This window comes from Chaetodon auriga, chromosome 15, assembly GCF_051107435.1.
Source record: "Chaetodon auriga isolate fChaAug3 chromosome 15, fChaAug3.hap1, whole genome shotgun sequence".
In the NCBI taxonomy this organism is placed as follows: Eukaryota; Metazoa; Chordata; class Actinopteri; order Chaetodontiformes; family Chaetodontidae; genus Chaetodon; species Chaetodon auriga.
Window position 1 is genome coordinate 5,793,850 of NC_135088.1, and position 12,649 is coordinate 5,806,498.

Consider the following 12,649-nt stretch of genomic DNA (forward strand, 5'->3'; position numbering starts at 1 on the left):
AGGTTGTGATTAGCGTAGCATAAAGTAATTTAACGATGATTCACATGACCCCTGTGAGTTGAGCCAATACAAATATAAATATATTATATAGAACAAAATCATTCAAGGAAAATAAATGAATATCATATGTAGAAAAAGTACAGTGAATAATGCCTGTGGACTAGTCTTAGGGGAAAACACTGCTTTGAACTGATGATTAATTTTTGTTTGTTTTTCAGCAAACAGGAGCTCCTGACCATCTCCAATGTTTCCGTCGCAGACTGCCCCCCCTCTCCGCCCCGCACCGCACCCCCCACCATGAAGGTAACACACACACAAACAAAGAAAAACTTTTAATACTAAGAATGAAATCCAGCATCAACGCACATCTCTGTCTTTCTCCAGTCGGCCCATTTCTTTGACATGATGGACAAGATGGAGGTAAGAATTTAATGTTTTTTTATCATCCGTGAAAAGTTTCTCCTCCTCTGACAAAAAAAAACCCTGTAGTTTATTTTAACTCCCACACACACCGTCCTACTGCCCCACAAACTCACTCGAGCACCAAATGTGGATCAGTCCGCCACTGGAAATAGTCCCCAAAAAATGCATTATTCCCTCCTGTTTGAGTCAAACTATGTATTTGTGAGTTGTGTTTAAAGATTTATGTCTTCAGCGGCAACCAGCGGTCTTAGAGCTGAGAGCCGCAGATAATCTTAATACTGTCCTCTCTTCCTGACACTAATGCAGCAGGTGCCAGAAGCTGCTGAGATGAAGACAATCCCTCAGAGACAGAAGGCACGTCTGTCCATCTGTCTGTCCTCATATCCATCCACTCCCAATGTTTATTGCTTCATTTCATTTATTTGTTCATGCTGAGACCAAAGCAGATCCAGTGTCTCTGTGCTGTGAGAGGAAACCTGCCAGAATTCATCTTGCACATTAAGAAATATCACGCAGAGTCGTATACGTCCCTGTGAGAGACGGAAAAGAGACAGTGCTGGAGAGCAGGTCTGTCTCTGCTCATGTTGAATGTAGCTGTATTAATAATAGCAAGTCCCTCCATTTTCTGCCTCTTGTCCGGGGCCGTCCATATGTCCCTTTCTTCAGCTATGGTTTCCAGCTCCTCCTGAGGATCCCAATGCGTTCCCAAGCCGGATAACATATAATCTCTACAGCGTTCTGGGTCTACCCTGGAAAACCTCCAAAGAACGGTGTCCAGGGGGATCCTGATCAAATGCTGATGCTGCACGTTTACCCGTCTACATCACAATCCACTTTACCATCACTTGTTAACAAGACCCTGAGATACGTGAACTCTTTCACCCCCAACCAGAAGAAGACTCCATCATTTTCTGGCAGAGAGCCATGGTCTCAGTCTTGACTCACCTTGAGTCCTTCACACTCAGAGGCAAACCCACGAATCCCCCCACTGCGAGGAGGTGGACTGGAAATCACATTTTATGGAGGACACACACAGCTGCACACACTGTCTGATATTCAACACCATCACTTTGTGGGGGAAAAATAACCGACTGATGATTGATTGTGTCAGTCAAACAAAAACTCATACAGCATCTGTGCCATCTGTCACGTTCAGCATCATCACTCATGCAGTTTATTCACCTGTGTGTGTGCATGTACATCATGACTGTGTGTGTGTGTGTGTGTGTGTGTCCATGTATATTTTGTCATGTGTGTAACTACTCCGTCTTCCTCTTTCAGGACGACTACATTCCTTATCCAAGGATCGAGGAGGTGAGAAATTACATCTGTTTCTTCTAAAAACAGAACTCATAAACATCGTAATGCACATTACAATGCATGTTGTGTGTGTGTGTGTGTGTGTGTGTGTGTGTGTGTGTGTGTGTGTTGCAGGTGTTGGAAAGGGGGGAGCCATACCCTCAGGTAATCCTACCCGAGTTCGGAGGCTACTGGATTGAGGATCCTGAGGCTCCTCCTCCAACCACCCTGGAAATCAAGGGGGAGGAGGAGGAGGAGGAGGAAGAGGAGAAGGAAGTCTTGGGAGGAAGAGAGGAGGAAGACAGACCCACAGGGGATTATGGGTATCAGCTGGATGAGATCAGCGAGGCTGCACGGGCATACAGGAAGTACTTCTTGGGCAGGGTGAGGTTTTGGGGTTGAAACTGATTACTGTCCACGGTAGTCAGCTTAACCTGCAGTTGTCACCACAGTATTCAAGTCTTATACTTCAGTAAAAGTACTAATACTACACTGTAAAAATACTCAGTTTTAAGTAAGAGTCCTGCATTGAAAATGCTACTTAGATACTAAAAGTATGCAGGTATGATCAGGAAAATGTGCTTCAAGTATTGAAAGTAAAAGTACTTGCAGAAAAATATCCTCTGTGGCTGTTATACTATTATATATGACATCATCACATTATTATTATTATTATTATTATTATTATTATTATTATTACTTGTGCATTTGTGTAAAAGCAGGCTTTTACTCTAATAGTTTGTTGAGATGGAGCTAATTTTGAACTATTTTATGCAGGAGTGCAACTAATGATTATTTTCATTATGGAGTCATCTGGTCATAATTTTCTCCATTAATTGATTGATTCTCTCTCTCTCTCTCTCTCTCTCTCTCTCTCTCACTCTCTCTCTCTCTCTCTCTCTCTCTCTCTCTCTCTCTCTCTCAGGAGCATTTAAACTTCTCTTGCTCAGCCAGCAGTATTGGAAACCTGTTGCTGTCTGTGAGACATGAAGAAGAAAAGGAGCAGGAGTCCCTCCATGTTATCATCAGGTAAACACACACACACACACACACACACACACACACACACACACACACACACATCCACACAAACATGCTGATGTAATTTTTTTTTTGCACTATAACTTGCATAGTATAGATATGGGGCTTAGATAGTTGCATATGGTGCAAGGCAGCATTAAATGAGGTATTAGTTGGTTGAAGCTGCAGTGACCACTTCCATTATTCTGAGTTTGAAGTCATTTAAAGAGACAAGAGTCTGGGTTTTGGACTTGGCCTGCAGATCCTTCCAGTACCAATGAGGCCTTTAATAGAAAAGCCTTGCTTTTCCAGCCTCTGATCTGATAGAAAGCACTTAAAACTGAAGCCTAAGATTTTGATTTAGTAAGTAAATACAAAGTTTGCCTGAGATAATAATAAAACAGCAAAATGGGTGTAATAGTGCATACTGTATAACCACAACCCCCCACCCCCACCTCCACCATGATGAAAGACTGCAACATACGGCACATAATCCCTTTCTGTGTTTATTTCTACATAATCTGCGACCGTAGTTAATTCTGTTTGACCTGCTTCAAGCACTTTTGCCAGATTGCCGGTCGGGTTCTGGACCAGGTTCAGGACTCTGGTGTCTCTGAGGTGTGTCTCTTCTGTCCCCTCAGGTCTCGGTTGAAAAGCGTCTACCACAGGTTGTCACTGACAGAGCTGCCTGAAATCCCCAGTGTACCAGATCTAGCCAAGGTACGCACACACACACACACACACACACACACACACACACACACACACACACAGCTGAATCTATAGCGAGTCTATTAAAGTTTGTCCTTGTTCGTTTCTTTATGATCGTGTGTGTTTATTGAGAGTGTGTTGTTCTTCCTGAAGCTGCTGTGTGATGAAGCTGCAGGTCTACGTTTCAGCCCCGTCCTCTACCCGAAGGTGAGCTCAGCACCACCGACGACACCTCCGATTTTTTCTACTGACAGAAGAGATGGTGTAGACTGACTCTGTCAAACCTGTCTGTCTGTGTGTGTGTGTGTGTGTGCATGTGTGTGTGCGTGTCTGTGTGTCGATGTACGTGACTGTCTGTCTTTCTGTGTGTGTGTGTGTGTGTGTGTGTGTGTCTCTCTCTCTGTCGCTCTGACTGTCTTCCTGTCTGTCTGTCTGTCTGTCTGTCTTCAGGCGTCTCAGCTGATAGTGAACTACGATGAGCACGAGGTCAACAACACCTTCAAGTTTGGAGTCATTTACCAGAGATTTGGGCAGGTACCAACTGATTGTCTGAACCTTTACACCTTTTTATCAATGTGAGACTTTTTTTGACATGTTTCTCACAGCGGACACATCGACTGTTTGACCTCAAATAGGTGTGGCTTATGAGAGAGATGTCAGACAAAGACGCTGTGTGAGGTGAAAGGTTCAAAACAACAAGAAGATAGTTACTGTAGTTTAGCTGCTGATTTGACCATCACTGAGCTCAGGCAGAGGGCCTTTCACACACAAAATGCACTAAAAAGTATTTTATTTTATCATGATTTGATTTATAATCATGTTAAAATTATTCAAAATTATTTTGTTCTGTAACATGAAAACTATGTGTCTTCATGAGAAGAAGCACTTCATGTTCCAAGACTGTTTTTTCCCTGTAGATCATGTGTGACGGATGTGGACGTGTTTTGGCTGTTTGTTGTGAGTCTGACGGTCTTGTCACCTGTCCATCAGGTGTCTGAGGAGGAGCTGTTCAGGAACAACGAGGAGACGCCAGCCTTCACAGAGTTCCTGCAGCTGCTGGGAGACACAGTGGAGCTGCAGGACTTCAAGGGGTGAGAAACAGCAGAACTGTAAGACTTTAAAAGGCCAATCCAAAGAAATCAATCCCAAAATGGGAGTTATTTGAAATATATAGTAACAAATCATCTGCATATTGACAGACTTTGTGTTCACTGTCTGCCCTAACGATGCCACTGTATGATGATGTTTTGAAGCATTTTAGCATCTTTCTCAATACAAATACACTTTGATTTTTACCCGTTTGTCCAATAAATTTAAACACCTAACACAAAACAGTGGTTCAGGGCCTCCCGTTTCACTAAGACATTAAAGCCTCAGAGGGGGGGACATAAACTGATGAAACACAAGCTCCTATTTTCCTTCTGCAGACTTCTGACATGAAGCTTTTGCTCAGTTACTTTTGGAAAGTAACAGACAGATAGTACACATGTATTTCTGCTGAAGGTATTTTGTGTAAATACTTGCAGAAAGTATCCAGTCAGAGTTTGACTTCTTAGCTGGAGTAGTCATGGTTTGAACCTGATGAACAGGTTTCTCAACATTTTCACTTTTGGGAACGTAAAAGACTCAGTAAGACTACCAAGTTACAAAACTTTACACTCTGAAGACAGAAGTCCTCCTAAGTTCATCCAGCAGGGAGGAAGAAAACGTCCAGAAAGACACTGACAGCTGACATATAAATAAAAAGGTATCTTAAAAAGGTGTCCCGCCTCCCTCTGTGCAGGTTTCGGGGGGGTCTTGATGTGTCCCACGGTCAGACGGGTTCTCAGTCCATCTACACTGTTCACAGACAGCAGGAGATCATGTTCCACGTCTCCACCAAACTGCCCTTCACTGACGGAGACACACAGCAGGTAGACAGCACAAAACATCATTAAAAACAGCATGACAGAACACTGAACATGACTCAGAATGGAAGACAGCACGACAGTGCATGATGCAGCAGAACACAATACACAGAAGGACATGAAAGGATTCAGCATGACTCAACATAACACAGCATGAAAAACGGCATGAAAGACAGGGATGTGACATTAATGTGACGTGGCATGACACATTATTGATGATTATAGCATTAGTCTATCATGTAGTATAGCAAGAGAGGACGTGACGCATTATAACATGCAATAGCTTGACCTGAAAGGAAGCAAGAAGACAAGGTGAAACATCACAACATAAAGCAGCCGGACATTGCATGACATGGCACATTGTAACATGTGATACGACGACGTTCTCCCTCAGCTCCAGAGGAAACGTCACATAGGAAATGACATCGTGGCGGTGGTGTTCCAGGAAGAGGCCACGCCTTTTGTTCCCGACATGATCGCCTCCAACTTCCTGCACGCCTTCATCCTGGTGCAGGTGGAGGAGCCCTGCTCAGACAACACCTCCTACAAGGTTGTGTTCTGTTTTATCGTCATTTAGTTTTAGGTCTTTAATGGCATCTTGCAGAATATTAAAGGACGGTTTTTGACTTCTAGACGAATCAGCAAGATACAAGCACAACAGCACAGAGTCGTCTGCATACAGATGGACATGACACTTCGCCAAAGATTAAATAATACTGATATGAATAGTAAAAAGGACTCGACCTAAAATTGAACCAGTACTCAGTCACCTCATATTATATGTTATGTTGTAACTTTTACTTCTGGAACCAGCAGCTCCTCCTCAAAACTCCATAGTGCATAACAAACTGGTCACTTTAGTGCTAATGCACCACTAAAGTATTGAGTGATGTTGTTGTCTTTCTGCCTGTAGTTTATGTCAGTGACAGTGGAAACTTGTGATTGACAGGTGTCCGTCACAGCACGAGAAGACGTACCTCCATTTGGACCACCCCTCCCAAATCCAGCCGTTTTCAGGAAGGTGAGACCAAGAGGAGGTTTGACTCAGTTTGTAGAATATAAAACAAAACACATCAGTCGTGAAATACCTAGAATTGTTCTGAGTATACGATGTCTTTTGTGTGTTCAGGGTCCGGAGTTCAGAGAGTTTCTTCTCACTAAGCTCATTAACGCAGAGCTGGCCTGCTACAAGAGCGACCGCTTTGCCCGCCTGGAGGTAAAACACCTAAAAACACCACAGACTGTCTGTTTATGTTGTTCCTGAGGGTCCAAGTGACATCTGCATTGAATAATAACATTTTTTTTAATTCCAGTCTGGACTAGGTGGTAAACAAATGTTATAAACATCAATGATAAACTTTGTAAAGCTGTAAGCTGTCTTCTGCTCCTGGATCACATGATTCACTCACAGTACTGCTGATGACACGTGTGTGTGTTTGCGTTGTGTGTTGTTGTGTGTAGGAGCGTACCCGGGCCGCCCTGCTGGACAGCCTCCATGATGAGCTGCAGAGACGTTCCCAGAGCATGCTGGGATTGACATCAGGTCTAGAGGAGGAGGGCCGAGCTGAGAACGGACACGCCCATGGAGGTCTGCTGGAGTCCATCAAGGTGTGATTCGTAACTGTACATTAATAACTGATTTCAAATTGTAATCCCTTACACTACTTGCTTCTGAAAAAGTAATCACATTACTCTAACTAGTAATACTTTACAGTCCAACACTTCCTCTCTCTCTCTTTCTCTGTCAGAGGGCGATGCGAGGCCGGAGCGTCTCCATGGAGACCATGTCGCGGGGCGGCGCCGGTCTGCCCACCAGTCTGAGTGGGGGGGGTCTGGCACACATCAGCGTTGAGGTGAGCAGAGGTCAAAGGTCACTGAGGAGGACCGGTTTTATTTTAACGTTTCCTTCTCATTTATTACTTTTTTCTTCAAGCTCTTCAAAACTCGCTCTGTTGTGACAGTTTGATAAAAATAAAGTTGATTCCAGCCCTGATTGTTAACAGCTGCTGTGTTCTGTGTGTTTGATGTCAGTGTAACGTCAAATCTCCTGTGAAGCGGCGTTCAGGACTTTTTCCTCGCCTGCTGAGCGTCGACAGCCAAACTGAGAGACACAACCAGAGAAGGTAACTTTTTATTTCGGCTTCAGATGCTGCCTCCTTTTTACATCTGTGTTTCTACACTTGTCCAGTAAACAACAGACTTGGAGGAGGTGGACGGTGGATTCTTTTGTCCTCTTTTCATGGAGCTACGCTAACAGTTTCCCCCTGCTTCCAGTCTTTGTGCTAAGCTAGGCTTCACTACATGTGACTCTTTAACGCTTTCTTCCTCGTCAGTCTCCTCAGTGAGCAGAGGAGCTTCGACAGCTGCCACCCGCCACTGGAGGTGAGGTCAGAGCTGCCGTCCAATCCCAGCTCTCCAGAGGCGGGGCAACGGGACAGGTATGTGTGTGTGTGTGTGTGTGTGTGTGTAACTGGGACTACTTTTTTCCTTCATTCTTTTTCCTCAGCAGCTCCATCAGAATCACATTTTATGACAGACTGAAAGGTTCCCTGCTGAGTATTTAGTCTGGTCTACACATACATACACAGTCCTGCCAATGGTTTCACTGATCTGCAGGTGGGTGTAAGACAGAATGTAAATATAAATGTGTTTATCAAAGGTCTAAACAGACAACAGAGCAAACACAAATCCAGGAAATATGAGAAAATCAGGAGCATCAAAACAAGAAAGTGATCAAACAAAAATTAAAAATGTACACACATCCAGACAGAATCCAGGATCGTGTCGGCGGATTACAAACAGTAAGGTGCTTTGTTTGTAATCTGCAGGATGCACATGAAGAAGGACAGCAGTAAGATTTCCAGATCGACATCCAGCACCTGCAGCTTCAGCATCCCTGCTGACGACACACACCTGGTGAGCTGGACAGACCACAAACTGTGCCGGACGTCGTCTTCCAGCACACACAACACATTTTAATGCAGTTTGTAATATTACTAATCTGTCGTCTGTCTGCCTTCAGCTCGCCCAGGCTGGGACGGTAGAGGGTCAAAGTTCAAGTCCGCTCATCGTCTGTCGCAGCCCCACAGGTTCAGTTTAAAGTCCCTGCGGCATCCACACATGAGTGTTTATTTGTTTGTTGCCTCCTGTTGTTCCTGTCAGAATAAGCAGGTTGTTTTTTTTGTCCTCTTTCAGAGATGAAGAATAAAAACTCTCCCAGATCCAACCTCAAATTTCGTTTTGACAAGTTGAGTCACTCTGCTGCAGTAAGTCTTTGTTTATATGCTTTGTTAAAGTGAGACTGTGGATGGCAAGAGCCAATCAGCAGGCTGGATTTCGCCTCCTCTGTTCATCTGCATGAAGTATTGAACATGTTTTAAAGGGAGTTCAGCATAACATAACATAAATAACGTTAATTGTGACTATGACAATGATCTGAGTGGACATTGTGAATCTACTTGCAACACGTAACGCACATCGATGCAGCTGATTGCCTGAATCAGAGAGAGAGTTTTCTTAATAAGTTAATTTAAAAATAGTGCAATCAGAGCCTGAAGCGTAATTTGTGTTTTATCTTCGTGAGTGTTGATTTTTCTGTGCAGTTCAGATTCTCATTAATCTTCAGGAGCATGTTTCAGCTTCTCAGACGGATAAACAGCTCTGATGTTTCCTGACTCTCACACTTCTCTCTGTCTGCAGCAGGGCCACTAAACTGTGAGGACAGCAGTGGGAGGTGTGTGCGGTTTCATGCTTGTGTTGTATATAATATTGACGAATCTGTTGAAATGGTGCAAGAAAACACTGCTGCAGTTTGTTTGGGGCGAGAACATCACAAGAAAGGTGCAATTTACACAAGGGATTTTCAAAAGCTTACATCTGTCCCCCTATTTTTATTGTTTCAGGTTGATTTATTTACTCTCTGAATATTGTCGTTTTTCTGTCCAGCTGTCAAAATCCAAACGAGAGCAGATCTGAGCTCAGCTAAATACGCGCGGCCTTGTCTTATCAGAGGAGGTTGTTGTGGCTGCGTGCAGCCTGAGAGGAATACCTGCAGACACGACTCAGGGCTAGAAAGGGTATTGATACTTGGGTTTTCCCAGTAATATTATTATTTCTTAATATTCTACTAAAAATTGTCAGTTTGCAACATAAGTTAAAGAGCAAAGCACAGAGCTCTTTGTATTAAACATGTAAAGTTTGATGCCGCTGCAGGACACAGACATGGGGCAGAAAGTGACACTGTAGCATCCTGATTTGTCATTGTCACCGTTGTGTGAGGACTCCAGTTGAGCCTGTTGAAGCTGTGGAAGTGATTAACAGCAGATGGTATAACCAGTGGGACGCCCTGTGAATAAAAGTCTCCATTAGATGCTTCTGAGCATCACGTTTGCATCATGTCCCCCGGTTTTGCTTTAACGTACTATCACATGAACCGATCTTAGCTAGCTAACTGAAAACTGAGCAGTGAAGTTGTTTGTTGTATTAGATTTAGTTTTTTTCCCTCTTCTCTCACTTCTCTTTTTCTAGAACACAACAAGGAGGTTGAGACCAACATCAGCCTCCACACACAGAGGAGGAGGATGAGGAGGATATCATGTGAAGCCACTGATGAAGATGAAGAGGGAAAAAACTTAAACATTAGTCCTTCACTGCTGCAGAATCCTCAGAGGGAATCAGACCTGCAGGACTGTGCATGTCAGCACACACACACACACACACACACACACACACAAACACACACACACGCACACACACACACACTGAGGCTGAAGCTTTTACACTGAGGCAGAATGTCATTTAAAGGGTCCATCAGCTTTACATGTGAGGTGTTAGTTTACTGGTCGTGTCTCAGCCTGTGAAAACATAACTCTGATGATGTCATCGTGATGTCAAAGTGAAGGGCCAGGGTCATTTCATCAACTGCACTGGTGACTCACCGTGAACCGCAGTGGGAGGAGAGGTGTGTGTGGTAGAAGGTAGAGGGTGTGCAGGGTGTGGTAGGCTGTGATCATGGTGCCATGAATGTCTCAGGTCGACAGCTCAGCTCACTGGTGTTTCGTGATGTTCTGGTCCGTCTATTCAGTGATAAATCTGCCTCTTGTTTTGCACTTTCTGACTTTTCAGTTTGATCCAAAACAAAAATACAGCTGTAAAATTTCCCTCAGACCACTGTCTGGACCAAAAGGCCGAACCTTGGTCTGACAAAAAAGGATCAAACTGGATGGGTCTGACTTTCTGACCACTTACAGGAAGTTCTGGCAGGCTGTCGTCAGAACCAGAGCAAGGAGAAACAACAAGAGCAGTCAGCTGGAAACACTCACAAAAACTGTGACATGTTTCAGTTTTTGTCCAAGAGGTTGAGAGGGAGGCGTCACGCACGGCCGTCTACACGCCAATCCAGAGAAATCTGTACACTGATCGCGTTTGTTGCTCTGGATCTGACACACAGTTGAATATTACGCATTTATTATCAGCACCATCTTGCGTTTGTGCTCGTTTACTATAATTATCATTACTTGTCTGCTGCAGCGGCTCAAATTGCCGTGACCTAGAATTAGCTAAAAACATGAAAATCGCGCAATAACTGGAAATGATGTGCATGCGCTTCCAAAGAAATATGGGAGCTGTAATTAAGGCCCCAAAATTCAATTCTGGAAAGAATACACCCCTCACAAAATAACACCTGAACTCAACCAGCGCCTACCGTCCGCTTTCCGTCCACAGCACGTCCAGTGGAGCTAATCGCTGCCTTTCCCGTCAATCCGTGCAGCTCCATGGTGGAAGCACAGGAAGGATGAATGACCAAATCACCCAAATCTGAGCAAGCTAACAAAATCAGGCAGGCAAAGCGCTCTGCCTCTGAAATGCACCCGGTGAGGTTTGCAGCCACGTGGTGGATGAATCAAAAACACGTCACGCTGACCCGCTTGGTGGAATCTCAGAATAAGTCTGATTGACTTGAAATTGGACACAGAAAAAAAAAAGCCTCTTGAACCATAAAAGTCCACCATGATGAATGTTTTTGCTAATTAAACTGAGACATGTTCAATGTTTCATCACAGCCGTGTGTCAAACCGGCCCCAAGTTTTATATTAAGAGATCAAACAGAAGATATTTACATCAACATCAAATGTATTATCATCATCAACACGTTGGACCCAGAGCAGTGCTGAAAGTGGCCGAGAAGAAGCTTCACTGCCGTCTGATGCAAAAACCAACAGAAAACTGTCAAGAACACATTTTAATTTTGCACTGAAATGACACAAAGTTCTGTGGATGTTAACTAACGTGAATATTAAATATATACAGTCTGAAGCAGGACACCGACTGAATGCTAACTAACTGTCTTGATTGCACTGAAAGCACAAAATCCGTTCCTTCTCCTGTCTCAGATGTCAGGTGTGAATTTCCTTCTGTGTTAAAAGTTTTGCAAAATAAGAGTAAATAATTTATTTTGGAGGGGGGTGATTAGAAGGAGGAGGTAGAATAAACACAAAGATGTCACTGTGTGTCTGTTTTTAATGTTCTGCATCATGATGGAAAACTGAGATTTCTGACTTGGAAGTCTGACGTTATGAAGTTTCTGCAGGATGAGTGTGAGTTTTGTACTTTGTGTGTGTTTGTGTGTAACTGTGTGTGAGTGTGTGTGTGTGTGTGTGTATGTGTGTGTTAGCTGTGATTGTTTCCTATTCCCGATTCAATTATTTCTCTCTAAATTCAAAATATGTGTAAAATGAAATGAAAAAATAAAAATAAAAATTTCAAAGCAACAAACTTCAATAAAATATGGAACAAGATGATCAAATGTAATTTCTTAAGTTTTGTCTTTGAGTTTCACCGACTCAACCAAGTGCCAGAGAACCAGCTCACACTCTTCACTGTCTTGTCTGAAGAGTGTGGAACGACCCTCCTCTTCCTCAGCTCACAGACGTCCACACTGGCATCTTCACCCTGAGACCCGGCGGTGGTCTCGTCTTCGCCGTCCACAGACAGACTGGAGAACATGTCCCTCCTTTTTGTTACTTTCCTCCATTTGTTTCTGATCATCTTTGGAAGCTTCTGGAAGAAAAGCACAATGTTCTTCCTCTTCTTCTGGTGCAGCATCATCTTTTTCAGCTCGTCCAGAAAACTCTCCACCTGCAGCTGCAGCCTGAAGGCGGCAGACGACCTGCTGAGGCTGCTCATCACCTGCACAGGCTGATGATGTCATCGCACAGACAAGCCGACTCGGATGACTGGCTGCTCTGGACCCGTACGACCTGACCCATCCCCAGGGACCGAGGAGAGAG

General features: G+C 43.8%; 1 protein-coding gene across 3 annotated transcripts in view; it reads left to right on the plus strand.

The window, feature by feature from the left end:
* The window catches only part of LOC143333266 (rap1 GTPase-activating protein 2-like), a 32,546-nt gene extending 20,389 nt beyond the window's left edge, over positions 1 to 12,157 (plus strand). For 2 of the 3 annotated variants that reach the window (XM_076751286.1, XM_076751289.1), the window contains 23 exons: positions 219 to 303; positions 385 to 420; positions 730 to 777; positions 1,705 to 1,737; positions 1,858 to 2,106; positions 2,648 to 2,751; positions 3,384 to 3,462; positions 3,607 to 3,660; positions 3,904 to 3,987; positions 4,444 to 4,544; positions 5,237 to 5,366; positions 5,755 to 5,910; positions 6,310 to 6,381; positions 6,490 to 6,576; positions 6,822 to 6,968; positions 7,109 to 7,213; positions 7,392 to 7,483; positions 7,694 to 7,798; positions 8,189 to 8,276; positions 8,383 to 8,449; positions 8,556 to 8,626; positions 9,060 to 9,093; positions 9,888 to 12,157. In XM_076751286.1, the coding sequence (XP_076607401.1) occupies positions 219 to 303; positions 385 to 420; positions 730 to 777; positions 1,705 to 1,737; positions 1,858 to 2,106; positions 2,648 to 2,751; positions 3,384 to 3,462; positions 3,607 to 3,660; positions 3,904 to 3,987; positions 4,444 to 4,544; positions 5,237 to 5,366; positions 5,755 to 5,910; positions 6,310 to 6,381; positions 6,490 to 6,576; positions 6,822 to 6,968; positions 7,109 to 7,213; positions 7,392 to 7,483; positions 7,694 to 7,798; positions 8,189 to 8,276; positions 8,383 to 8,449; positions 8,556 to 8,626; positions 9,060 to 9,071 (2,005 nt within the window). In that variant the 3' untranslated portion in view covers positions 9,072 to 9,093; positions 9,888 to 12,157. The remainder of the gene's footprint in view (positions 1 to 218; positions 304 to 384; positions 421 to 729; positions 778 to 1,704; positions 1,738 to 1,857; positions 2,107 to 2,647; positions 2,752 to 3,383; positions 3,463 to 3,606; positions 3,661 to 3,903; positions 3,988 to 4,443; positions 4,545 to 5,236; positions 5,367 to 5,754; positions 5,911 to 6,309; positions 6,382 to 6,489; positions 6,577 to 6,821; positions 6,969 to 7,108; positions 7,214 to 7,391; positions 7,484 to 7,693; positions 7,799 to 8,188; positions 8,277 to 8,382; positions 8,450 to 8,555; positions 8,627 to 9,059; positions 9,094 to 9,887) is intronic. The other variant, XM_076751287.1, reaches the window with a different exon arrangement.
* Positions 12,158 to 12,649: the final 492 nt, after the last annotated feature.